General features: G+C 43.7%; 1 protein-coding gene across 2 annotated transcripts; it reads right to left on the bottom strand.

Annotated features, from left to right (window-relative positions):
• Positions 1 to 127: 127 nt before the first annotated feature.
• Ctso (cathepsin O) lies at positions 128 to 19682 on the bottom strand. Of its 2 annotated transcripts, none has more exons than XM_063260883.1 (8): positions 19433 to 19682; positions 10749 to 10857; positions 10028 to 10167; positions 8859 to 8951; positions 7568 to 7689; positions 5278 to 5441; positions 4511 to 4603; positions 128 to 2210 (listed from the first exon to the last, which is right to left on the bottom strand). In XM_063260883.1, the coding sequence occupies exons 1-8, from the start codon at positions 19550 to 19552 to the stop codon at positions 2176 to 2178; spliced, it is 876 nt and encodes a 291-aa protein (XP_063116953.1). In that variant the 5' UTR covers positions 19553 to 19682; the 3' UTR covers positions 128 to 2175. The 2 variants fall into 2 exon arrangements, with proteins under 2 accessions (XP_063116953.1, XP_063116952.1); XM_063260882.1 differs by having other exon boundaries at positions 8784 to 8951; positions 19433 to 19677.
• Positions 19683 to 26969: the final 7287 nt, after the last annotated feature.

Below are 26969 nucleotides of genomic sequence, written 5' to 3'. Positions count from 1 at the left end.
TAAGGTTATTGTGAGTGTGGAAAGCTGAAAATCAAATATATGACACTGGAGACGAGGAAACTGTGTCTGAATGGAAAGGTGCTAGTACTATGTTGATAAAATGTAAACCATGCTCTGGAGAACAAAGTTTTTGTTGGAGCAATTTTTTTATTATAACTTCCACCAAAATCCAGAAAGTCTGAGAAGTAACCATTTTGAAATTCTTAATAATTCTTCAGTGTTTGAAAAAATACTAGAGAAGCATTTTTATAACATATAAAAAGGTAATGACCTAACCATATTAGAACAAACAGGATTTAATTCTTTTCTTGTGTATCTGGATATTATAGGTCAACTGAAATGCCAGTGTTTATCTTCCAGGAACACTTCTGAACCTGAGTTCAACATTATTTTGAGATTGCTTCTGGTCAGTGTAAGAAAAAGAGTTTGATTTTCATTTTGCTTTTCTAATAAAAGGATAAATCATATGAAAAATGATATGGAACAATGGAATTTCTAGAATTCATTCCTAATGTTGCTACCTCCTGTAAAGTTTTATTTGGTAAACCTCTTCTACATTATAAAACAATCATTAATTGGAAATGGTACCACACATAGTAATTCCAGCACCCTGGAAGGCCAAGGCAGGAGGATTGGAAGTTTGAGCCCAGCCTGGGAAACTTAACAATGTAGTGACACCCTGTTTCAAAATGAAAATGCAAAAAAAAGTCTTAGTTCAGTGCAAAGACCCTGGATTCAACCAAAACGAGAAAAACAAAACAAGAACACCAAATCTCACAAATTTTAGGGAAGATATATTTACAGATATAGTATCTGATATGATTTTATATTAACTTTTGTGACTTGTCCTTATATTTGATTAAAAGATCAGTTTTTTATTTTGAGTTTCTTTTTTCAATATAAAATATACATTTGTTTTCTCAGAAAAATAGTGGATTTGATTACAATGTCAAGAAATGTTTTGATGAAACTGTACCTATGTGGTAAAATACTTGCTGAGGGTCTTAGAACACCACCACACAAGAAGTGCTCCCATCCTTGCTGCAGGGTATGGGTATGAGCCCCACATGTCCTTTCTAGGCACAGTCCATTATTAATAACTGCTGAGGAGGAAAGTTCCTTGCAGTGCATCCATCTGTGTCACTTACAGAATCGGACACAGGGAGGACAACAGGCACTGAGCCCCATGGGCCACTCAAAAGGAGAAGGGAAGCACAAAGCAAGAGCTGACAGAGACCAGGCGATCAAAGCAGAAAACAGAAGTCAGAGAACCTGGGGTATGTCACATTTTTCCCCCTTGTTTTGAATGATATGGGAAAAGAAACTTGAAAGGCTCACGGCAGGCAGCCAGGTGTGCTCCTGGTGTTGCTAAAGGAAACCTATTAAGTAAGGAGAAAATCAACATAGAAAGCGAGGTACAAGATCAATTCTTCAGTCAGGGAAACCAAACCAGCAGGCACATTTGGGAAAGATGCTGTAAAGAGTAAAAGACAGTGAGTGAGCATGGAAGAATACTTTGTTCTGTAATGCAGACAGAAGAATCTAAAAAACTGTATCTGTTAGATTTCTGCTGACAATGAAAATTTTCAGAAAATAATTTTCATGTCTCTGTCTTCCTTTGTCCGTCGTCCCCTTCGGTTCAAAGGTGAGCACTATGAGGTGAGTAAAGCAACCAGCGTCCAGCTCTTGACAACATGGTTGCCTCTTGGAATGCTGCTGAGGTTCCTGTGAGGCTCCCAGCCTGAGGCCCATGTTCTCAAGAAGGAGAAGGGTAATGTCAGTCTACACGTTGCATCCCATGAAGGAAAATGAACAACTACCACCTCCTTGATCAGACCTGTACAAAGTTCCATGTTAAAATGAAAATCAGCAGATGTTGACTTCTTCCAGTTGGAAGACCCTGAAGGAGCATCTCGTCCCACTTCCTTCTAGAGTGGGAAACAGACACAGATCTTGCTGGCTGAGTACCGCAACTCCCCTGAGGGGTCCAGAGGGGTTTTGGGGTCCACCTCTCCAAGGAGGAGGCTTCTGCAACTTATTGTAGATTGGACCAACCACGAGACACTTCCATAAGCAGTTGCCAAAGCTTGAAGGTGAGTCATGCTTAACGTAAAATACCTTTGTTAGGTGGCATAGGTTTTATTTTCCTTACTGCGTTCTCATGTCCCCAACAAATCACACAAATACGGCAGAAACAGAGTCTGCAATACCTAAGGAAGGAAAAAAAAATACTAGTTTCAATTCATTTCCTCTTTAGGTGTTTTTTAAAATAGCAGGTTAAAACTTAATTTTCATGTGGGTTTAGAAGTATCTCTACCTGTTAGAGAAAACTGTTACCTCCAAAGTAGATGTAGGAAGAGATGCCTGATATTTTTATTTTCAGAAACCAAACCAAAGAAAACTACTTGTTAACTGAATAGGCAAATGCATTTAAGACCAATACTGCACTTATTTATACCATCTTTCTTAAAGGCAATTAAAAGCTTCTGTATTATTTCAAACATAATTTAAAATTCAAAGTAAAGTTTAAACTTAAGCAAAGTTTCACTGAACCACAGATGTGCTATAATACCCTAACAGCCTGCAACACAGACCTCAGCGCAACAGCAAAGCAGTAATTAGCCCATTTGAAGAGGAGGTGTTATTCTTAGAAATTTTATTGGGGCTATGGAATACTCTCTGCCTTATGCCATTGTTCATATGAGAAATATGACCATGAGTGGACAAATTTCAGGCAACATTCTCAGGAAAGATTTGGACCCCTGTGTATTAATTAACCAGGCAGACACTTGGAGATTCAAATTGTCAAAGCAGGTAGAAGACATTCTCCCAACTCATCCTGGGTAGCTAAGGGCCAGGCAAAGATGTGGAATCATAACTGAGGCAATTATGAAATGATACTTGAATACTATTCTTGTGACTTCCTGGCCAGAGTTTTAGAAACAGTGAAAGTCCAGGCACCAATGATTTCCATAGACAGCACTGTCGGCAGCAGAGGCGGTAATGTATCTAACCACAGAAACACGCCCAGTGATGCTGCAAAGCAACGGCTCATTAGATTGTCAATGCTCTTGCCAAGAGTTGTCAGTGATGCTGACTCTCTTCAATAAACAACTTATGAAAAGAATTCTACTTCATAGAACAATCAGAAAGTAGTCACTAGATTGAACCAGAACTTTCTCTTGAAATTTTTCCTGCAACTTATTTCCAAATCTGGAAGGATCTACAATTTTGAAAAAGTGGTATACTGTGTTCAACTGATCGCAGTCAGGATTATTTCCAGCTGTAATTCAGTTTGGGTGCAGTTTGATTTAGGAAGTAGGTTGATTTTCCAAATCTAAGTTTTAGAATGAACCTTTGAATATAGGTTTTAGAATAACATTTAAAATACTCAACTACTTTAGTTTGGTAACAATTAATTTTAAAAAGTTTGCTATTAAAAACAATGTTGGTATTTGACCAAAAAGTAAGCTACATCCTGTTGCTAGAATTTTTTAGGTTATAAGGAGCATATCAAGTCAGAAAAAAATCATAATACTCAGGTTTTCACATTTTGATGCAAGAAAAATCGACTCATCATTTTTTCTTTCTTCCCCATTTCCTTTCTCTCCTTTCCTTTTTCCTCTTCCTTTAGTCTCTTTCTCCTTCACTCCCTTTCTTCTTTTTCTCTTTCTTTTTCTTCTCCTCTCTCTTCCTCTTCAGCCTCCCCTCCTCCTTCTCTCCCTCCTTCTCTTCAGAGCTGGGGATCTAGCCTAGGACCTCACACCTCACATGTGCTAGGCTTGTGCTCTGTTCAGCTATATCCTTAGCGATTATTTATAATCATTGAACAAGTATTATAATATATAAATTTGGAAAAATATAAAAAGTAAATTAGGAATAGTAAGGCATCTGTGGAGAAATTCAGTCCCCTAACTTGAATGTTTATCTGGTTTTTGAAGTAGTTAATTCTGGTAAAATTATTACTTTATCTTATATTTTGACATATGCATGTGAAATATATGTGTAATTTATAAATTTATATATATATATTTATATATTTATATATTATATATATTTATATTTATATATATATATAAAATTTTTCCACTTCAGTTCGTCCTCCTTTTGAAAATGTGAATCTGTATAATAGTGCTTTTTTAAAAAAATTCTTTTATTATTTCCAACTGGTTAAAGGAAAAATATTAGTACAACAAACAGTATTATGAGTGAATTAGAAACATTTTATAAACTAGATAGTTTTGTAATATATAACATATAGAAAAGACTTCCCAGAAATAATACAGAACTCATCTGTAAATGTGAGCATGGAACTCATTGGCCAGAATGCAGGCATATGGCTAAATGTAGCCTAAAGGAAGACAGGAAATAGTTTTATATCTGGCTGGCAAAGTATCTACTTAAAATACGGAAATTCTTTCAATAATGAGCATATTAGTGTGCACTTTTATATTCTGAGAATCCTGCTTGATATTTAGCATAAAGGCTGAAGCACAAACTCACGACCCACCACAGACGTTGCTTCTCATTTTCACATAGGCGTAGCCGTCCACTCCCCAGGAGCTCCCCCACGAGTTGCGTACGATCCAGTACGGGGTGCTGCCTGCAAAACACAGGGTGGCACAGACCTGCAAAACTCACAAATGCAGCTTCCAGCCTCAGATTGGGGTTCTAGGGGTCTAGCAGCTCTGAGAAAAAGACGATGAATGTAATGTATGATTGAATATATACACATATATGTGATTTTATATATGTCATATAAAGGCATTGCAAATGTACAAATGTAATAACATAATAATTTACATTTGTATTACACACATTATGTTTATCAGCCCCAACAAACTAGCTAAGTGGGCAGGATTAGCGTCACACTTTAATCATGAGAAACATATGTTTGAATTCCTCTTGCTCAACTCAGAGACTCAACAAAATGAAAACAAACAATGAGGAAAGGAAAAGGAAGAATGATTACTTTGCACGATCAGTTAATAAGCACTTTCCCCCCAACAATTATCGTAAGTATTCCAGCTAGAGGATGCATGTTATTTAAGTGAAATTTCACTATCTGGATCCAGGTTCTGGTCAGTGGTACAGGGCTGGCCTGTCACGTACAAGGCCCCGAGTTCCATTCCTGGCACAGAAACAGAAGTCACCCTGACTACAAATGCAAAGGCAGAAGCCACGAGACACCGCGGCGTGCACACGCGGAAAATCCCTGGCGCATTGGTGATCGGGCAGTGCCGGGTCCGGAAGTGGCCACGGCTGGGAGGCACCCACCTGTCTGATCAAAGCCGGTGACCAGCACTGCATGGTTGGCCTCGCCGCTGGAGCAGTGGTGCTGGATGACACCGCCCAGGTAGTCCTGCCAGCTCACCGCGTCCACGATCACCACCAACGGGCCGGACAGCAGTAGCACTCGGGCCATCTCGTCCTCTTGGGCACTGTCAAAGAGAAAATCCTTGGGTGGGGAATTTAGCCATCATGGCAAAAATAAAAGCTACCTTTTCGATCTGTGTATGATTAGAAGTAGGTCTGGTTTCAATTAGAAGATTAACAGAGGCTCAAAAAATGTCTAGAAATCTGGGAAAGAGGTGTTTCAGAACTGTATGTGGATGGAAGATTCCAGAAATCCAGACTCACTCCTTTTCCTTTTTCTTGCCTCACCTCACCTCGTCTTGCCCCTTCTTTTCTTTTTACTACCCAAAGCTCCAATTCTCAAGGTGTCATAGGCCAGAAGGGCTGCGGGAGCCTGAGCCATTTCACACATACTTCAGACATCAGGGAAGGGAAAGGGACAGCCCTTCATCTGTACAGAGGAGGCTTCCAGGGGAAGTACAGGGGGGCTCTGTGTGTGCGGGCACGGGTCCCACTGACCAGAGCGCAGACACACGGCTAAGCGTAGCCTAAAGGAAGACAGGAAATCACTTTACAGCCTGCTGTAAAAGTACCTGCTTAAAATACAGGAAGTCTCTAATAATGAAAGTACACAGCCTAGATACTTAGAAATACTTCATCATCTATGTCACAGATGGACGTAAGAGCCTGACAAACACATGCTAGTGAATATGGGAACTTCAGGGGACAGTTACCCAAAGAAGCAACAGAATCACACAAAAGAGGGTGTGCCTTAAAAGATAAAGAAGAAATGTAAGGTGCCAGAAAAACTATGTAGTCTTGGCTACGTAGCCAAGACTACAAAAGCGATAATTACTGCTTGTACAATTATTATGGACATCTACTGGCAAAAATCTTAAGTTGCACATTTGGGCTTTATCCATCTTGAAAGTATATGATTAATCCATTATTTACATTTTTCACAGGTCAACTTTATGGGTGAAGGACATTGAAACCAAGTTACGGACAGCTCAGGGAGCATTTGGTAGTTCATTGTTCCAGCAAGCTGTGATACATGCATGGCTTAAAAGAGCAAGTAACTATGCCCAGCTGGAGAGCAGTTTCTAGCAAGAGGTATTTTATCCACAAATGAGGGAAATTCTGACTGCATAAAAATGGGAGTTGTTAAAATAGGAATTCCACATTCATTTACATACACAATCATGTAACCTAGTAACTTGAAATGTGTTTTTTATAGGCCTATGAGCAGAACCTTGTAAATTTTGCTCTAATACTTGGAATTCATTATAACAAAACATGCAAAATTATAAAACTTTTCAAAAGCAGAATGAATAGAGTTTAACCCAAATCTGGGTTCAAATACCAGCTGTACACTATATTTTTTACCCCAGTCATGAAGAATCAGCATCAACATAAAATTATATAGTTCCGCTGTTAGCTAGGCATCACTCACGTGAAACATTATACTCTAACCTTGTAAAACACTTTTTATTTATGCCACTTAAAAATGATCCTATTCAGCATACATTTGGGTGTACAGTGTGGAACTCATTCTTCAAATTCATTTAATATTTTGTTATTAAAATGTGAAATATATGATAATCTGTATTAACCAGCAGGTTTGTCTTCACCTAATTAAGCGAATAAAGATACAGTGTAAATATATCATATCAATGACCCAGTAATAGAGATAACATGAGAGAAGCATGAAGATTGAGAAAAAGAAATAATATTAATCTACATAGGTTGTGATATGTCAAAGACACAACATGTGACATCACCATAAAAACAGAGGTATCATTTATATGCTAGCAACATAAGAATCAAATTAAATATAAGGAAAAGAAAAGATAAACAAGAGAGAACAGGAGATGTAAAAAGAATTAAGATAAGTCATGTACAACAGGTACCAACTCCACACAAAAATGTAAATATTGTGTATTGTGAATATGTACCGTGCCCAAAATAAACAAAACAACAGAAGATCAAGGGGTGGAGCAGGGAGGGAGGGAAGGGAATTTAAAAAGTAATCCAGCATGGCTGTACATATGCCAATCCCCTGCAAAGGACATAAACATGTACTGCAAATGTGTAGGAATGAAAAAGAAGAAATACTTTAAACAAGAGTATATGACGAAGCCTTGGATCAAATTATTCATTCTGAAAAGTCAATGGATCCACATTAAGAATAGCAACAGGGGAAGATATTTACCTGAAGTCATATGCAGCATAATCTTGGATTGAAAATCCAGGGTGTGAGCTGGAAAAGTAATGACACAGGCCATTCTGTGCTTTAAATGGGTATTCTGAGTCTTTTACCAGTTTTACTCGTGTCTAGAAAACAAAAACAAAACACCCAAAGTGGTTACGTGCCAGTCATTTTGGGTCAGATAGTTTCCTTTAGCAGTCAAAATGGTTTAACTTCCCCTATTGCCATGCGCCCACCGGGTTAAGATCCTAAGTTACAACCTCAGGAGCTTGTTAGTGATGTCCTAGACAACTACAGTGACTACATTTTTGTCTGATCTGCTCCTTCTTCTCTTGTACCTATATTTTCCCCGAACTTCCAGCCCTCTGCTGAGTTCCTGGTGGGGAATCTTCCTCCCTGGCGTCCACTGAGGGAGCCAATTTTGAGAGCAGCACAGGCGTCCACACTCAGATGAGACTGAGGCCAGGCCTTTTTCCTGCCCCTCCCCCTCGTGCCGTCCATCAGCATGTGTCACATCTTTGTCTGCACAGAATCCTGTCCTGCATTCCGGGCTTATCTGAATGGAGAGGACACAGTTTACCACGGTCCGTAGCGGCTTCTGATTCAAAATGCAGCGAGTGGACAATGGAAGGCTTGGGGAGTCCTGGCTTGGTGAATTTTTTATAAAACCACCACAGTACCATTACTGGATGCTTTCATGCAGTTGAGCCTGGATGCAAATTAATGCCAGAGGAAACTGAGGACCCAGGAGTGTCCTGAGCAAAGCCCTAACGTGGGGCAGTGGCTGGTCGCACACTTCTGGTTCTGCAACTGATGCAGCAAAGCAACTGCAAGGCTTGGTTCTCATTTCTTCATCTAGAAAGTGTTACAGTTAGACGGTCTCTAACCTGTGTTTCCATTTAGAATTTAAAAGTTCTATGGAAATGGATAATAACAGACTTTCATGTTTGTGGGACATTATGTAATACATATCTTAAAAAAAAAGAATTACTGATCAAGGAGTGAAACAGATTTCAGATAACTTTGCTCACCCTTTGATAACTTGATAGTTAATTTGCATGGAAGAAATTAATTATTAAATCTTTTGACAATTAAAGCTTTGCCCATCTAAATGTTGGACTGTGGAAACATTGTTTCATCTGTGGAGTGATTGGAATTTTGTGCAAAATACAACAGGAAAAGAGGATATCGGGAATCCCAAGGCCGAGAGCCTGATTACCTTCTTCAGCCAGGTCAAGGCACTGAGGGGTGAGCCTCCATTGCATCCGAAATTATTATAGGAGCAGTCGATTACCTGCTGGGCACTTAGGTCTTCCAAAGGCTCCCCCCGAATGGCCCACGCAGACTCCACTGCACCCACCACGCTGAATGCCCAGCAGCCCCCGCACTGTGCAAAAGCAGAGAAGGCACAATATCGATTATAAAGCAGCATCTCTAAATATGACAATCTATGAAATTCCACCAAATTCCCAGAGTGTGGAAATCTGCAAAATACACAGGTCTCTTCTCTAGTTCTTCAAGTTCAAAACAAGAAGTAAACAGTTCTCTTTTGAACATCAGTTTCTGAATGTTATAGATTAATTAGCCCTATCGCTTCCGTGCATTAACTACTATAAGATGCAGTGGATTGTCAGAGATCCTGATGGCACCTGGAATAACCGATGGTCTCCAGAGGTCTCTGGTCCCTGAGCTCGGCCTGCGTTACTAGTAGCCCCTTTCCTGGAGACAGTGCCTGGAGCTCCACCCACCTTTCCTCCTTTCTTCTTGTGTATTTCTTAGTCATTCAGTATCTGCAAAGTTGTGCTACATGTTTATTAGTTTCCCACCAGCTTTCAAGATGCATCATGATGGCTTTTAAACATGCTCTCTAACCTGATGTCTACCACAGCTCTGTCACTGTATCATACAATTTTGCACAGCTGGTGATTTTAGAAATGTATGTGTCACCTTACGGTTGAGCTGACCAAACTTTTAAGGATCCTGAATTGAACTGGGAAAGAATGATGCCATAGGGAGTGAGAAGGTGGGTGGTTTTCTGATGCAGCTCACAGGATGAAGCTGAGATCCCTGCAGATCTGGGATGCTGCCGGGTGAACGTATGGGGCTTCACCTTCTGAATTTTCCTTCTGAATTACTTAAGCAGTTGGTGGTCATGTTCCCCTTCACTGCCTTGCTACCTGCTACCAGGTGTGGTATCTTTGGTGTAAGGATGGGGAGGCATCCCCGAGAGAGCATCTTGGCAGAAATGGCATTAACCAGTGGACAAACCCAGGCAGATTTATCTTCAGAAATAAAAGCCAGGCTTTGACACCTGCCTCTTATTCCTCCAACATCCTTCCTTCCTGGGCGTTTTTGAAGGACTGAGTTGCACTTTTACTTGTGTTTTTTTCCAAGTTTGGTCGAAATTGACCTCAGAAGTGCTTTCCACTTCTTCACAAATGACAGAAAGAACCTGAAACTTACCGCCTGCTGGTTTCTCACTTGTGTCACGACATGCTTGTCCCTCCAGTCAAATCTTGGTGGCAAAGACACGCTGCCAACGGAGGTCTGTACTTTTGATGGGTATCTGGGGGACCTGGAAGGTTTGCTTCTTAAATAAATGGCTGAGTGGAGAGAGGAAATGAGAAGACAACCCACAGGGCATTACAAGGAGGACCCGCAGGAGTCTTCTCTCTGGATCAAGGTTTTAAGCAAAAATAGACGCTTTGTGGTAAATCTGACATTTGAAAGTTTCCTCTGTGATTTTCTAAAACATGAAATGCCTTCTACTGAAAGCTATAATAGAAAATTCCTACAATTAGGTTGAAGCTGACATACAAACTGACTTGTGTGATAGATTCAGGTCAGTAACAAAAAATGAGCTCAACTGACATTTCCCTCACTGTAACTCACGAATGCACGATGCCCTAATAGAGGTGCTTATGGCCAGCTTCTTTACAGCTGCCTGAGTATGTGTGCCATGACAGTGTTCAGTTCTTAAGCAATAATTAGTACAGAGGGGCCAGAAATAAACTTTTCTTAAAATCAGGACACAGTATCTGCTTGATACATAGTAGTGGGTAAGCATTTAATAAACCTCCACTATTACTTGATTTGCCAGATTTACAATGAAACAATGCCTCAAAAATTAAGCAAAGAATTTTAAATCAGGAAATGAAAAAATAATAGTGCTTCTAGACCATACCTTTAAACTCTTCGGGAAACAAGTAAGAAAACTGATTTATTCCATAAAAAGCAGTGGAATTTTCATGAGGAAACAAAGAATTCAAGTATCGATGTCTCTTAAGACTTTCCTAAAACAAAAAAAAGAACATTTTACATACACCACATAAACTTTCCACAGCAATCTCTTGCATAATTAGCTTGCAGCTGTTCTTTGGCAGAAATGGCAAATCTTGGGTGCAAAACACAAAGCTTGATTTTCCGCATGTTAGTATGAGACATCATATTTATAAACACTTCCTATTGAAAACCACTGTGTATTTATATTTTAAAGGCTGAACAAGGATTTTATCAATTTATGTTTCCTCTTCACCGCTTACACTGAGAGTAGTGCATACGCATGGTTAGAGTACAGACAAATAGCAGGCAAACTCTGGCCACTAGCGGGAAACTGTTTCTTACCGATAACTCCTCCTGCTATTAATCAGATATGTATATGTGGAATCATCTTCCTCATTTCTGTTTTCCCAGCACTGAGTAAAGAAGCATTAAGAAAGGACCCAATGGGTCTAACTCTTTAAAAGCTTGGATAGCTCCAGCTCCTGTGGCCCAAAAGCCTTTGTGAAACGGATGCAATTCTGGGAGTCTTCCAGGAAGACTGCTTGGTTTTCCTATCTGGAGGGAAAAATGTAACCAGCTGCAGATTTATAAACTCTGAACTTTGTTACAATTTATGTTAGGTTTGTCTTTTCTAGAAAGGTTGTTAGGTTTTCTAAATCATGTAGGTTAATGGAAGTTCAGACATTCTCCTTTGGTAAGTTTCCGAGTTTGGTTCTTTCCTATATTGTTCAATGTACTTGCATGTTTATTATTTGTGTTTCTCAAAAATCAAGTCACAAAATGTGGGCGAGTTTGTTGATCTTAGTCATCCCTGGGGTCTGGACACCCAGTGCACACGCAGTAGCTCCTCAGTGGCTATTTGTCACCTAACAATTAGGCCAATGACACTTTTAAATAAATAATTTCTGGTAGTTGCCCTGATCATTTCCCTCTCTTTATTGAGCATTCTTAGAATAATTGTTTATCTGTTGGCTGAGGGCACAGGGCATGAGCAGGGTGTGGCAGCCCCAGCCACACCTCATAGAATCTGTGTCTCTGGAGCCCACACTTACTGGCTGCTGGCAGTTGCCACCTTCACACACAGAGAAGCCGGGGGCCCCTCCACTGCCCCTCGCTGATGATGGAGGCAGGTGACTGGAGGAGACATGGATGGCTCTGACAGCTGGGTTTTGACCCATGACTCCCTAGTGGCCTCGCCCACCCTGCAAGCCTCCCTGCAGGACACAGGCTTTCCTTTCTTTCACTCAGGTTCAAGGTCACCTTGCTGGAGGACAGCTTCCCTTACCCACCCCCACAGGCATCGCTCCTGTGATTAAAAGGAGAGAAGAAAAAGACACAAATGACCAATGTCAGGAATGAAAGAAAGATCATGACCACACATTTCAAGTGTCAGCATTACAGTGTACCAAAAACTTGGTGCCAACAATTCGGACAACATTAATGGAACTGACAAATTTCCTGAAAAACAGATTACCAAGAGTAAAAATAAGAGTAATGGGAAACTGGAACAACCTTTTACCAACTAAAGGCATTAAAATTGTAATTGAAAGCCGACTCACAAAGAAAACTCCAAGCCCAGATGGCTCAATGGTGAAATCTATACTATACAAAAGAAAGAAATGTTACCAACCTTATAGAAAATGAAATATAAAGGAATACTTTGCAATTTAAATAGGACAATGTTACCTTGATTCTGAACCAGAAGAAGGTGTATCAACAAAGTGTCTTACCAATAGCTCTCATGAATATAGTTGCAAGGTCTTGAACAAGGTATTAGCAAATCAAATTCAACATACATCACAAGAACAATACATTATGTCAAAGGAAGTTCACTGAAAATGCTGTTGTTTAATATTTCAAAATCAATCCACAGACTATACCACATTAATTGAATAAGGGAGAATGAAACACAGTATGTTTAAATAAATGTACAAAAAATACTTGGCAAAATTCAAAACTATTCCTGATAAAAATTATCAGCAAATTCTAAGACTGAAATAACACTTCTTTCACCTGATTGAGTAGATGCAGGAAAACTCATATTTTCTTAATGCTAAAGTTCTCAGTGATTTCTTCTTCAGAGTAGAAGGTATATTTTTATTACTTTTACTTCACAAACATCCTAGAAGACTCATTCTTTTCAATAAAGCAACAGAAAAAAATAGAACATAATTTTTAAAAGTAGAAGTAAAGTTGTCCATATTTAAAGAAAACAAATTGTTATGGCTTGTATCTAGCATCCCCTCAAAGCCTCATGCACTCCTAGGAGGAGCTTTTGGGAGGCATGGGTGGGTAAAGGATCTGTGATAACTAACTCAGTTCACTGAATGATTGGTTTAGCATAATTCAGGGGGTGAGTAATGGGAAGGTGTATCCTGGGTGTGGTTGGCACCATCTAACAGACTAGTACCCAGGATGGGATAACTGTCTGGAAGACCTCCTGCCTACCCTGCCTGGACTGTTTCTCCTCTGTGATGGTCCTCTACCATGTTGCCCTTCCTTGGAACCAGCCAACTATGGACTGAAACCTCTAAAACTGTGAGCCAGAATAAACTCTTCCTCCTTGAAGTTGTGGGTGTCATGTATTTTGTCTCAGCAATGAGAAAAGTAATTAAAACACTTTTCGTACAAAGCACAAGGAAATGGGCAAAAATGCTATAAATAAGTAAATTTTACCAAGTTTGTAAGAGACACAAGATCAATATCAATGACTAATTGTATTTTTATGATGACCAAAAACTACTAGAAAATGAAATTTAAAAATTTTTAATGAATATTTAAAATTAAGTGAATTTTTAAACACTTCTAAATGAATACATTTAACAAACATATTTAAGATTTGGATACTTAAATATACAATATATTACAAAATGAGATGGACAGAGTTTATAATTAAAGGTGACCTATGCCATTCATTGTGTGGACAATTTAATATTGATTTTAGCAGTGATTGCCCCCAAATTGATCTATAGACTAAATATCACCCCAATTGAGATTCTAACTTATTTTTTGAACAAACAAATAACCTGACAAGGTCATTTGTAATTGGATATTAAAAGAGAAATAATGTCAAAATTGATAGCAATAACTACAGAAAGTGTCTCTGTACCTCAGAAACCCCAAGTAAGATTTCAAAAGCAAAGCTAAAAAGAAAGAAAGAAAGATTACAACTCTGGTTTTCAGTGATGATTCCAGGAACAGTTACTTATTTCCGGTCTTGCACATTTGAAGAGAAAAACCTTTCCCCACACACTCACTCTCATTTGGTACCACTGTTTCTAGCTCTTCATTGTATGCAGCGCAGGTATTTCAGGAGGATGGAAATGTTGCTCCTGGCTTATGTTCAAGCCTCTGAAGACATTCCACGGTCTTGAATGCCGTGCCAGAGCAAGAAAACCTGCCACTATTTCATGTCTCAGGGCCCAGGGCTGGGCCATCACGTTGTTCGCTTCTTGGCAAGAGCAAAATGCTGTAACCTCAAAGCACTCAGTTCCACCCCTTCTCCATTACTACCATACTCCTCTCCTGACCCTGCAAGACTACCTAATATCGTTCAGCGTGCTTCCCTGGGGGGCTCCGAACAAAGCACAGCCGTGCACACACATGCAGCCGTGTGCAGGGCTGGCTCCCTTTAGTCTCTAAATTTGAAGCGAGCTTACTATTGCTGTGAAATCCTTTTTTGGTACATGTCTACAGTACACTTGGAGGAGAGTGGCTGTGTGTGCATCAGAAGTCTTTCTTTCTTTCTTTCTTTCAATCCCTGAAAACTCTTGCTGCAAAATCTTTAACTTATACTCAAACACTTTGACCTTACAGATTGAATAAGGAAAAAATTTGGAAAACACTACAGTGGCTGGAAGAATAGAGTCTCTATTTTTTATGTTCGAGCTTCTTTTTTCTTTAGTGACTTTTTCCTTTTCAGAAGGATTTTATACACTCAAAATTGAGGAAGGATTATTTCCACGTATGTCTCATTGAATTTCACAATATGTTGAATCAATAGAAATGCTTACTTGGAAAAAAAAGACATAGAATATTTGGGTTATAGTAAACAGCATATAAATAGCACACTTTCAGTCTTACTTGGGTTAAAGTGGACAAGTTTTCTCATGGTATTTGAAATAAGGACTCATTTTCTATTTATGTTTAACTACGAGTCACTGTAGTATACCCAAAACTTATTTTCCTATTTTCTATAATAGTAGAACACACACCACGTCCATCTAACCTAGTCACATATTATAAAATTATTGAAATTTTTAAAATTTCATTTCTTGAATGATCTATTTTTCAAGCAACTTTCCTGGCTGACCTGGACTCTGGCTATTCAAGTGGGTTTCATGGCAGCTCACACAGTGTGGGTCTATATTAGGCACCTGGGTCTCCAGATACTGACCCAGTATAGCATCAGCACAGATAAAGAGTCGATCATCTGGTTCACAGAAGGCAGTAGAGGACATAAGGAGAGGGAGATAAGGAGTGGCCTCAGAGGGAGAAAGTGCAGAGTAGTTACCCCTAAAGCCATAAAACATGAAATCAAAGTTTTGTAACCTGGTTCTGATGCTGACTGAACTGGGGATCTCACACGCACTAAGCCTTGTGCTCCAGTACTGAGCTATATACCCTTTAGTCCTAGAGCTGAACTGTTCAAGTAAAAAAGATGCAGTGCTTTAAGGCATCTAGAGAAAGCTTTTCACTCATAGTTTCAAAGCACAAAAACTGAGGATTAGCTCTTATGTGAGAAAAATCAGAACTGCCAATCAAAAAATTCTTTGAACAGATCTGGTGAAAAAAACCTACCTTCATGTATTTATTTAATTAAATATTTAATTCACTGAGCTACAATGAGATTTATAAGATTCCTGGGGGGATTTCTCAGGGTTGAAGAAAACTTTAGAAATGATTCACTGATTATAATCTAGGGAAAACAAATTTCATAGAACTAAAAGATATTGTGTAACCTAAATTCCTCTGACCAACATTATAACTTAAAACCCTGACTCTGTAAGATGCTGCTACCTTTATAGTGACTTCTAAGAGCTAGAATTTCTTAAAGTTCTTCCTGGGTGTGTGTGGGCTTGTGTGTGCAAGTGTGTGAAGCATGTGTGTGATCATATTCTTAATACAAAATCTAACCGAGAGATACCCTAAGTAGTCTTTTCTGTGCTTGTCTGGTTAGGGTATTTTGTTAAGGACAGGAAATTCTTTCCAGACTGAAATCAGAATGGAAAGGAAATTTTTTCTTCAAGGGAGAAGCAGAGAGGATTATTTCTCTACAGCAACTATGAAAGGCAATGCCACAGATGTCTTTGGTCATTTTTCTCATTGCTAAGGAAAAGCACCCCACACCCACAGTTTAAAGAAGGAAACAGTTCCGGTCCACACAGAAACAACAGGGAGAAGGGGCTGGGCAGAAGGGAAAGCTGCTCACTTCATGGCTTCCAGGAAGCTCAGAGTTAAGGAAGGAATCTCGAAGGGTTCAACTCTTTAACCCTAAACTTAACCCTGCCCCTCACTCTGACCTCCCTAATCGTAACACTAACACTAAGTTAACACCAACACTAACCCGACCCAACCTCAAACCTCACCCTCTCAGGCCATGCCCCCAGCTCAACCTCTCTTTAAAACAGATCCCACTGCCTACTAGAAAGAGGGCTACCAGCCCCACACTACAGCCACCGCTGAGCCTGGCACCCATGGCTTTGCAGCAATAATAGTATTTGAGAAAATGTTACAGGTACCGCCTGACTTTCACGTACACTGTGCCCCGGGGAACTCTGAGCAGGACACGGGTGCTGGCATCAGTTAGCCATCCACTGCTGAGAAATTGCATGAGATAAACCAGTTTCAGGAAGGAAAGCCTGGCTGGGCTTGTGGCCTCAGTCAGGCTGGCCCTGTGGGGCAGCTCTGGAGGCCACGGCAGGCACATGCGGCAGTGGATGCCAAGCAAGGGGAGGAAACTGAGGGAGTGGGTGATGTCTTCTCCAGGGCACTGGTGACACAACTGCCACCTGCCAGGACCACCGCCTACAGCCTGCAGGCTGGAGACACAAGAGGGGCACCACGGATGCCAACCATGGCTGCAACAACAGCAAAACCTCCCCTGCCCTCCAAAACCCAAGGCCACAAGGACTTTAGTATCCAGGCAGGCACTGTTGCCTGAAAACGCTGCCACCTCATGCTTCAGTGGACGCTGTCGCTGGAGTCTGCAAACATTGTTGGCTACTCGCTGATCCTTAGCAGGACAACGCGGCAGCTCAGGGTCCTCGAGGCTGACTCCTTTTCCATGCTGTAATTCACAGGTTCTCCCTAACGCCCCAGAGCATTTGCTCTCCTATTTTACTTTTAAAACTTGTTTCTTTTTTATTTTAAATTTACTTTATCACGCAACATGGAGATTTTCTGTATTTTATACCTGATTTACTCCGTTGGTGAACAGCAGCAAGTCTCAAACTCACCAACTCATATGTTAACGTATTTTTGTAAAAATAAAGTTTTTATCTCGGACTGCCATGAGGGAATAATAGATGATGACAGATCTCTGAGAGGGGGAATGGTACAGGCAGCTGAGTTAAGTTAGAAATGTCACAGGCAGCCAGACAGGGCCGGCCTGGCAGGAGCCAGCACAGGAGACCAGACACCTTGCAACAGTGGAGGAGACAGACACCTCTGCTGTGGGCCAGGGCTCAAGACAAAAGGCAAAACAACTCACCGCCATCGTTAAGTATAAACATCAGGGAGGGGAATTCTAAACAGGTGTGGATCACCTTGAGGAAACCAGAAGGAGCCATTAATCCAACCCCTACCAGCAAAGACCCTGTTCTGTATCCCTGCTGCTTGCCACGCCTCCCCATCTGATCCCAATTTAATCAGTTTTACCTGAGCAGTTACACTGGCCATCTTGTTGGCCAACCAACACTAGCCATCTGTCCCACCTCACTCCTGCCTGCCTTGCGAGTTCCCAGGTTTCCCCACGTGGACCAGCCTCACCTCGCGGCTTTGCTCTTTGGAAATCCCTAGAAAAGGTGGGGTCCTTGGCCACTCACTCGGACCCCTTGTGTCTCTCTCGGATGGAAGCTTTCTTTCTCTCAATCAATATATTCTGCTCTTCAATAAAACAATAAAATAAAATTTCTACAGTTATGCTGGAACTTTAATTGTTGAATATTTTAATCTTTTCTGTGGCTAGAAGAAAGCCTTGTAACTGCTCAGGGGAACCCAGGAAGCGAGGTACTCTGCAACTCTGCCCGTGTCCCGCCCTGTCCCCGGTCCTGCCCTGTCCTCAGTCCTACCAGCTGCCTGAATGCCAGTGCCATGAGGGGTCCCTAGCTTTGAAACCCAAACGCTCTCCATCCTGGGCATTTACCTCACCAGACTCTGAGGGCAGGAATTTTGCAAACGTTTCTCAGTCTTCCCGGGCCTGGGTTTTACAAAGTGCACCCAGATTTTCAGCGTGTCTCATCCTCCCACAAGGCTCAGTCTCCCAGCCTGTACAGCATCTAGCCACCCTGGTGTCACACTTCAGGGGAGCAGCACACTTTCTGTTTTACACGCTCAAAGGTATTTCCAAGGATTTTATGCTTTTATCACCCATAACATTTGCACAAATAAACTGTATTTAACTATATGGAGCCCAGCTTCCTTATGCTCTAGGCTTCAGTCATGGATTTTAGCAAGAGCCTGGTTCTATCCCAGAGGCAGACCCCACGGTGGGAGAATGGAGAGCTGGGGCTGCAGGGGAGCTCGGGAACCAGCAACAGCAGGGGACAGAGGGGTAGAGGGGAGAGGAGGAGAGAGGAGGGGGGGCGGGGAGAGGAGGGGACAGAGAGGGAGAGGAAGAGATAGAGAGGATAGGAGGGGACAGGAGAGGGCACAAGGGGACAGGAGGGGAGAGGAGAGGACAGGAGGGGCCAGAGGGGACAGGAGGGGGCAGGAGAGGACAGGAGGGGAAAGTAGGGGACAGGGAGGGAGAGGAAGAGACAGAGAGGATAGGAGGAGACAGGAAAGGGCAGAAGGGGACAAGAGGGGTGAGGAGAGGACAGGAAGGGACAGAGAGGGGACAGAGGGGGCAGGAGGGGACAGGAGGGGAGAGGAGAGGACAGGAGGGGACAGGGAGGGCAGAAGGGGACAGGAGGCGAGAGGAGAGGACAGGAAGGGATAGAGAGGGCAGGAGGGACAGAGGGGGCAGGAGGGGACAGGAGGGGAGAGGAGAGGACAAGAGGGGTCAGAAGGGCCAAGAGGGGACAGGAGGGGACAGGAAAGGGCAGAAGGGGACAAGAGGGGTGGGGAGAGGACAGAGAGGGCAGTAGGGGGCAGGAGGGGACAGGAGAGGACAGGAAGGGACAGAGAGGGCAGAAGGGGACAGGGGGCAGGAGGGGACAGGCGGGGAGAGGACAAGAGGGGTCAGAAGGGCCAGGAGGAGGCAGGAGAGGACAGGAGGGGAGAGGAGTGGACAGAGGAGGCAAAAGGGGACAGGAGGGGATAGGAGGAGACAGGGAGGGAGAGGAAGGGTCAGAGAGGACAGGAAGGCACAGCGGGCACAGGAGGGGGCAGCGGGGGCCGCAGGAGGGATGGGGCCACTCCTACCCGGAAGGCGGCGGCCCTGTGTCCGGGGCTCCCTGGGGCGGCGGCATCAGGGTCGCGGGTGTCGCCGGGGCCGAGGCAGCAGCAGCAGCAGCACAGGAGGCAGAGCCAGCGCGGGGCCATCGCGGCCTCCTCCTCCGTTCCGTTCTCCTCCTGCCCCTTCCGCTCCCCTGCGCTCCGCTGTTTGCACCCCTCTCCCCGCGCTCGCCCCGAGCTTCTGCCTTTCTGGTTTCACTTTTCCCCCTTGCGAGGAGCCCGGAGCCCAGTAGGGGGCGCCCTCGCTCCCCGCAGAATCCAGCTCCTAACTTCTCTCCAGCTTCTTTGAAAGTGTGTGGACCTTAGCTCTGAATTTCTACACTGCTCGTTCTCACCTGAGCCGTGACAGTGGTCACGGATCCCAGGCTCGAGGTGACAGCTGTGCATAAACGTGCCCGCCTCCCCTACATGGAGGCCCTGTCTTCTCTTTGCAAAGGAGGGCAGAGAGGACGCCCACTTCCTCAACTGGGGTGCACTTTTAGGTAATTCCCATCAACACCCAGGCAGAGGCTGGGTGCTTCCTGAGCCAGCCCTCACGCTTTCTTCTCCTTGCTTTATTTTATTTATTTATTTATTCGTTATCTTTTCAAATCATTTTACATTGGTCCAGGGTCATAGCAGATCTTCTAATGCAATATAAGGGAAATATGATAGCTCCCAACCTGCTAGGTGTCAGGTATGCCAAGTTTCTGTTCTCTAAAAGTTGAAGAATGAATTCTAGGAACAAGGGAGGTGTGGAGTAGGAAATGTTTCTCAGGAGATGGAAAGCTCTTGTCAGAGGGTCAGGAGGGGGCCCGAATGGGTAGCCAGGGACCCCACTGTCCAGGGAAACTATGGAGCAAAACCCACCAAGGTACAATGTGGGTTCCAGCTGTGATCAACTAATAAGGCTTAGGTAATACTGATCAATGGGGAAGCAGGTCACGCAGGGAGAGGGCATGGAAAGATCGAAGAGCTTCTCAGGTGATGGAGCTGGGGCTTTGGGGGCCCACTGAGGTGACCAGTGCTGATCTAGACCTTGTTACACCAGGCACTGTGGCTTATCTCATCTCCAGGGAGTGTGGGGGCCAGGTCCTTTTGTCTCAGGGCATAGCTATAGTAGGTTTTCACCTTTCCTCTTGACTCCCCTGGAGCCGAGCCTCTGTCTGACTGCCTGTAACATTTCCACCTCACTTAGCTGTCTACAGCAACAGCATATTAACCAGTCCTAGGGATGGACTGCATGAAAGAGCAAGAGAAACAGCAGAGGAGTGAATGGGATGGTCTGGCTGCAGGTTGGAGGGTTCACGAAGAGGCTCACGTGTTTGCTATCATTTGTTGAGGGGGACTGTGGGTACAAGGCAGCTCTGCTCCTCGGAAAGTGGGGTGTGCAGGAAATGCAATGGTGAGCAGAAACACCAAACGACACCCAGATCTGGAGCAGATTTATTTACATCAACAGGCACTGATCAGGGTCATTCCCAGAATTTCAGGCCCTGGTCTCTGGTGGTCTAGGGCTTATATGGGAGGAGCAAACAGGAAGCACAGAGGCAGAATGGCTTGTCAGTTGGGGATTGGTTTATGCAGTGTCCATCACAGCGACCAGCTATGCATCCCAGGGACCAGCCATGTCTAAGAGACAGGAGCAGCTGGAAGTGGAGCAGGAACTGTGACCTGGGCAGCTAACAAACTGAAGTGCACAGGGTTGGGGTGGGGCATTTCCATCCCAGAAGTGCATGGCTGAGTGGGGAGTGTGCTCTGACTCTGCCTTGCTTTGCTTTGCTTTTCTTCTCCTTCCCCTTATAGCAGCTCGTCTATGAACACTTGAGCTCCTCGGTCATGAGCTGCCACCCGCAGAGCAGCAAGCAGCAGCCCTCAGTTCTCCTCACACAAAGCAAAGTGGAAGCAGGACTGGTGCTCACACGGATGCTGAGTGGCCCCAGGGCTCCTGGGTGGGGTGGGCCACTGTGGGACGGTGGGCTCTGGAAGGCCAGGGGCTGTGGGAACTGGCTCAGGGCAGTGACTCTGCTTCCCCAGGCAGGACGCCAGTGGTTTGCCCTGCCACATACCACATCCCTTCTTGCCGAAGGTCTGCGGGAATGAGGCTGCCCAGCGTTGGACTGGGACCTACAGCACCCTGACCCAGAATAAACCTCAGTGAATTAATTGTCTCAGGTATTTTGTTATGGAAACAAATACATCTGGGTCAGCAATCTCATGAGGTTCTGTCTGCAGTGCTGAGTTTACATCCTGCTCGGTGCACAGAGCAGAGGAGCAAGGCTGTGTCCTCTGGGACCTGGCCTGGCTAGACAGTGTGGGGACGGGTGTGTGAACATGGGCCAGCAGCAGCCCCTCCCACACCTGCTCCTTCCGGGTCCTGTGGCCGTGACACTGGTCCTCCCCATGTGTGAGAATCTGTTCCTGTACCTCGGACAAGACCCCCAGATGCATTGCTTTAGATCTTGGAACCAACTCCTGATGTGTATCTTTAGCTTTTACTACAAATAGTGAGTAATGGGGTTCCCTGAAGGAAGAACTGATAATAAAAAGCATGTACATCTATCTGTTCTAGGAGGCACGAGCAAAGGCACAGGAGTCTGTGAGAAGGCACAACCTGGATAAAGTGATACATATTTAATTAGATGATAACTTCACAGATCAGAATTTATTCTACAGAATTCCGACAGGTCATTTGCATTTTGTCTTTCTTTCTTTCCTTCCTTCTTTTCTTTCTGTCTTTCCCTCTTCACCTAGTCTTTCTTATAACTCATTCAAGCCTGTAAAGTTTCTCTTACTGTTGCTTACAAGAACTGAGAACACAGATCCTGTATTTTCAAATCCTATGAATTAGGAAATTCAAGTAATAGGAAATTCATTTTTTCCCTGGAACAACTGATATTGTAAAATAAGTTTCTTTGAAATAACTTCATCTGAGTTCACATGTATAAATGTTTGCTGAGCAGTTATTAATTGCCAGGCATTGCTCTGGGCACCCAGCACACCTCAGTACCTGAGGGCTAAAGAGAGAGAGAGCTCGGCCCTCACAGAGCTGTCACTCCAGTGAGAACCAACATGTGGTGAAATTAGGGCAAATTTTAAGGAACAATAAAACAGAATAAGGAGTTAGGAAAAGGGGCACCGTAATTTTAAGGAAATTCTTCCCAATGGGGAGACTTTAGAGCAAAGACTTACCGATGAGGAGAAAGCCAGGCTTGCTCGCACACACCTGAAACCCCAGGTGGGGACTGAGGAAGCTGAGGCGGAAGAATCTCAAGTTCCAGAACAGCCTGGGCAGGGCAGTTTAGCAATTTAGAAAGACCTAGTCTCAAAACTAAAAGATAAAAAAGCCTGGGGTACAGTGCAAAGGCTGGGGTTCAGTCCCCAGGATCTGAAAGAAGAGGGTGGAGCAGCAGGAGCGGAGCTGGGGGAGGAGGAGCCAGGCAAGAAGTGGAAATGTGTTTGGCGCAAGTGTTCTGGAAACAAAAGACCTCAGTGTGGACAGTGTGGTGCAGAGTGCGGGTCGCAGACCGTGTGTGTCTCGCTGGGTTGAGAGGGAGGCTAAAGTCAGCTGTTCATTAGTGAAGAAATGTTTCAACCTCAAAAAGTGAAAGTGACAAACATCTGTGAATTTTTGGAGTCCATATGACAGATACCACATAGGAGGATGGAAACCTTCAATCACTGCAAAACACCACGGCGAGGGGCCCTCGGCTTGTGTTAGATATCCATTGGCCTCCAGAACTCAGCAGGGTTTTTTTTTTTTTATTTATTTTTTTTTATTTAAAGAGAAAAACAAAACAGTAAGAGGGTACAAGTAATACAGAATTTCAAAAAAATAAACAGTAAGAAATCACTAGTTAACAGGTTACATATTGTCATCCTAGAAATACTTGTTCAAATTACAAAATTAAAGCATACAAAGTGGACATTCAAACAGTGAGACCACAAACAGTTGCGTTCAATGATCCAACAAAAACTTAGTAATATGGTTTTCTATCTTACACACTTAAATATACATGCATGTTGTACTCTAGAAAAAATAACTTTGTTATATTTGTATCATACCAAAATACCAGTAATGTGGCCATACTCTATATATGTTTCCCTTCCCCCTTCTCCCTCTGGGTGACCTAACTGATATGTTAATCAGTGCTCTCCTCTGTAAAGAATTGACTTCCCTGTCCTCTCCTAAGGAAAACAAAGGTTGTTAATTGCTGCTAGACTTCTCTATTCTCTGCTGAGGAAAACAGGATCTTCTCCATTAGCCTATCTCCTGATCCATGCCCATGACCTTTACTTTGGGAGCTGTGATAGGTACTGGGGTGGGGGGCAACAAGGGTACAGGAAGGACACACAGCTTTTGCAGTCTCCAGCTGCCCTGTGTCACTGGGCCCAGGGTAAAATAAATCAGCACTGCTTTTTAAAACATGTTTTTGTCTCATTTTTTGAACTCAAGCTTGGGGGCTCGTTTGTGGATTACAAGAATGCAGTTATATCCTTTAGAGCACTTTCTTTTCCTCTCTTTTTTACAATAACAATTACATATTTTGGGTTTTATTACTCCCACAGTTCTTATTACTTTTTTTTTTTTTTGAAGAGAATAAAACTCAGTAGGTTTAAAACACCGAGTTCTTAAGCCCCCAGCTCCTGCGGGTAGCGAGTCTAGGGAAAGCTCAGCTGTGCTCTCCTCTGGATGAGCTGAGTCTTGCAAATGGACGTCCAGTGGCAGAAGAGAGGCAGCTACCTTTCCTGATGGTCACAGGAGGGCCCACCCAGGAGCGTCTGCCAACAGGAAGGCAGCACAAACAGCAAAGTGGTGCCCAGAGGCAGGAACATGAAAAGCACAGCACACAGACCACCAGGCTCCCTGAGTTTAAAGGTAAGCACCCCAGCCCAGGACTCCTCTTTGCATCTCAAGCTAAGAGTGACAGGAGTGCCAGGCAGGGGGCTGAGTCATCCCAGGAGCTTTCTGTGAGCCTGAGTGTCTCAGATTCCCTCTGATTGAGTCCTCAGATGAAATGACCTCAGTACTGATGAAGCTTTAATAAGATTTGTGTGGGGAAAATGTGACCTAAGGTCAGGCCAGGAGATCTGACACACTTGTGCTCCAGCCTGGAGCCTGGGTGATTTCCTGGGTCTTTGTTATTTTACTTTCTCTCTCTGTTATAAGAGTGGAAGGAGGCTTGGCCCCAGGCTTTTGCTTAAATACCAGTGGGTGGAGGAGGCATGACCTTCCAGCCCCATTCCTGGGATCTGTACTAGGTGTCCCCTGCTCACTTCTGGACAAAACCTTCATAAACTTGGTATCCACCCAGGGCTTCCTGGCATGAGCAGCAGGAGGCTGTGCTGCTTGTGACTGGGGATCGAAGTCTTCAGTCTGTGAACTCTGGTACCGTGTCCCCTCTAGCCCCTCAACATCCCTTCAAATGGACCTGGTAGTAATAGAACTGTGGGGGACTGGTGGAAGCTGAAAAGATAAGAAGTATGAAATATAAATGACCTTTACTTTGAGAATGTGGGAAGTGACACCCCCAACCCCCTGGGGCACGGCATCTCCCCCTGGGGTTGGCGATCTCTCCGTGGAACACATGAAGTGGAGGCATATAAGTAGGCTAGGTTTGGGGTGGAACCTAAGGGGCATTAGTGATGCACAGGTAGCCCATTGGTATTCTTTTGGTGCCATAGGTAAATTCTTAGGGGTGGGGGAGATGGAGCTCCTTGGTTCCGCCTGAGGCTTTACCAGCTACAGTGTTCTGTCTGGGCCAAAACTCTTTCATATCCCATCTTATGATTATTATTATGAAAAGGGGTGAAGATTTCTCTCTTTATTGCTTCCTGCTGGCAGGGGGCGCTCTACTGGGGTCTAGGGGAGTCAACAGGATGACGGTTGATGCCCATGTAGAAGCTGGTGCCAGGTATTTTAGCCAGGACAACTTCACTGGTGAATGCACGTATATTAGACTGGAAAAACAAAGAGACAAGATGCTATGAGTGTTAGGTCTGAGAGAAGGGAGAGGAGGAGAGAGAGGGAAGTCCGTGGGAGGAATGGAGTAGACAGCCGTGAAAGTAGTGGGCAGCGGTGACTTTATTCTGGGAATGCTTGGAGGGGGCCCCCCGCCGCCGGCCCCGGGCGCAGCCTCCACTGCACCCGGGGCCGTGGTTAACACGGGGAGAGGAGACTGGTGCGCTGGCCGCTGGAATCCGGCGATATCTCTCTGGCGAACTCTCTCTCTGGCGAACTCTCTCGGACACGTGGCGTGGAGGAATCTAAATAGCCTAAGCTTAGGGCAGCGCCCTAAGGCCATTAGAGATGTATAGGTATCTCATTGGCGCACAGGTTCTTAAGGATGGGCATATAGGGTTACAATCAAGTCCATAGGGGGCGGGGGGGGAGGAGTTTAGCTGCAGCCTTTTCTGGTTACAGTGATCAGTCTGAGCCAGCAACTCTTTCAATGAGGAGGCATGGCACTGTCATATTTAAGGACCCAGGTGAAGAAGGGAAGGTGTCTTTGATTTAGACATGTCATTATATCAAGACCATGTTGAGGTAGAAACATTTCCAGGGTAAGGCAGATTTCTGAAAATTAAGGGGTTAGGAGGAGTGAAGTTATGAGAGGTGATTACTACCCCATCTGAAAGTGTAAAAGTTAAGAAGGTAGGTGGGTAAAACTTGTCTCTGGTTCAGGAGTTGAACTGAAAAAAAATAGGGGGAGCAGGGAAGGCGGTGGCTGTACCAGAATAGGGAAGGTAAGGGCCTAGGCTTTCAGGGATGTCACGTTTAACCAAACAGCTGAGGGTAGAAAGAGCTAAGACAGTTGTCATATAGAACATTATGAAGATGATCTTATTCATGATGTGAGAGACTTTAGGAAAGACTATCAAGAGTCCTCCTGTAAAAATGATCATTAATAGAACGTAAGAAATTACAAACTAAAGTGGATAACAAAATATGACTTAGCCTGTGAACTGTGGCTGTGAGGCCTTCATGAAACGGAGACGGGTGGGTGACAGAAGATGAGAGGACCACTCAGAATGATCAGATTTAGGGCTGAGAGGGCACTGCTTAGCCTGAGTGATGTGAAACCAGGATGGGAGTCCAGCAACTTTGATTACTGTTGAGATTGCCAAGAATATCAGGTAAGGGTCACTGTAACCTGGCTATAGTCCTTGGAATGATTTGCTGTAACAGAACTTTAGCAAGTATATCAGCAGTCTCCCTGGTTGTGGGAAAGGCTTTTATGTATCCTGAAAAAGTATAAACAAAGTGAGAAGACAAAATTTATCTGACAATCTTGACCAGGGTTGCCTGAGAAATTGGTGAATAAGAAAGGAAGGGGGTGGTTTATATCACCGAGGAGAGGTTTACTCGTGATAACAGGTGTAAGCTGTTGAGGCCTCAGTGTCTGGGTCAGCCTGTATAAACACAAGGGAATGAAAAGCATTTTAAGATTTAGGACTGTAGAGTGAGTGGTGGAGGGAAGACTTGGCACCACTGGGTAGATTGGAAAGAAGTGGTCTGGAACCT

The sequence above is a fragment of the Cavia porcellus genome, unplaced genomic scaffold, assembly GCF_034190915.1.
Source record: "Cavia porcellus strain 051 isolate PalLab524CR breed Dunkin Hartley unplaced genomic scaffold, mCavPor4.1 scaffold_14, whole genome shotgun sequence".
Taxonomy (NCBI): Eukaryota; Metazoa; Chordata; class Mammalia; order Rodentia; family Caviidae; genus Cavia; species Cavia porcellus.
The sequence above is the reverse complement of the archived record's forward strand: the minus strand, read 5'-3'. Positions and strand labels throughout refer to the sequence as shown.

Bases quoted from the DNA above. Each gene is read 5' to 3' on its own strand.
- Ctso (XM_063260882.1), bottom strand. From the start codon at position 19,552: ATGGCCCCGCGCTGGCTCTGCCTCCTGTGCTGCTGCTGCTGCTGCCTC. The intron at 7,690-8,783 runs GTAATCAGGCTC...TTTGTTTTCTAG, and splicing joins CCTTGACCTGGCTGAAGAAG to ACACGAGTAAAACTGGTAAA. The intron at 2,211-4,510 runs GTGGGTCGTGAG...TTCCTTCCTTAG, and splicing joins AATGAGAAGCAACGTCTGTG to GTATTGCAGACTCTGTTTCT.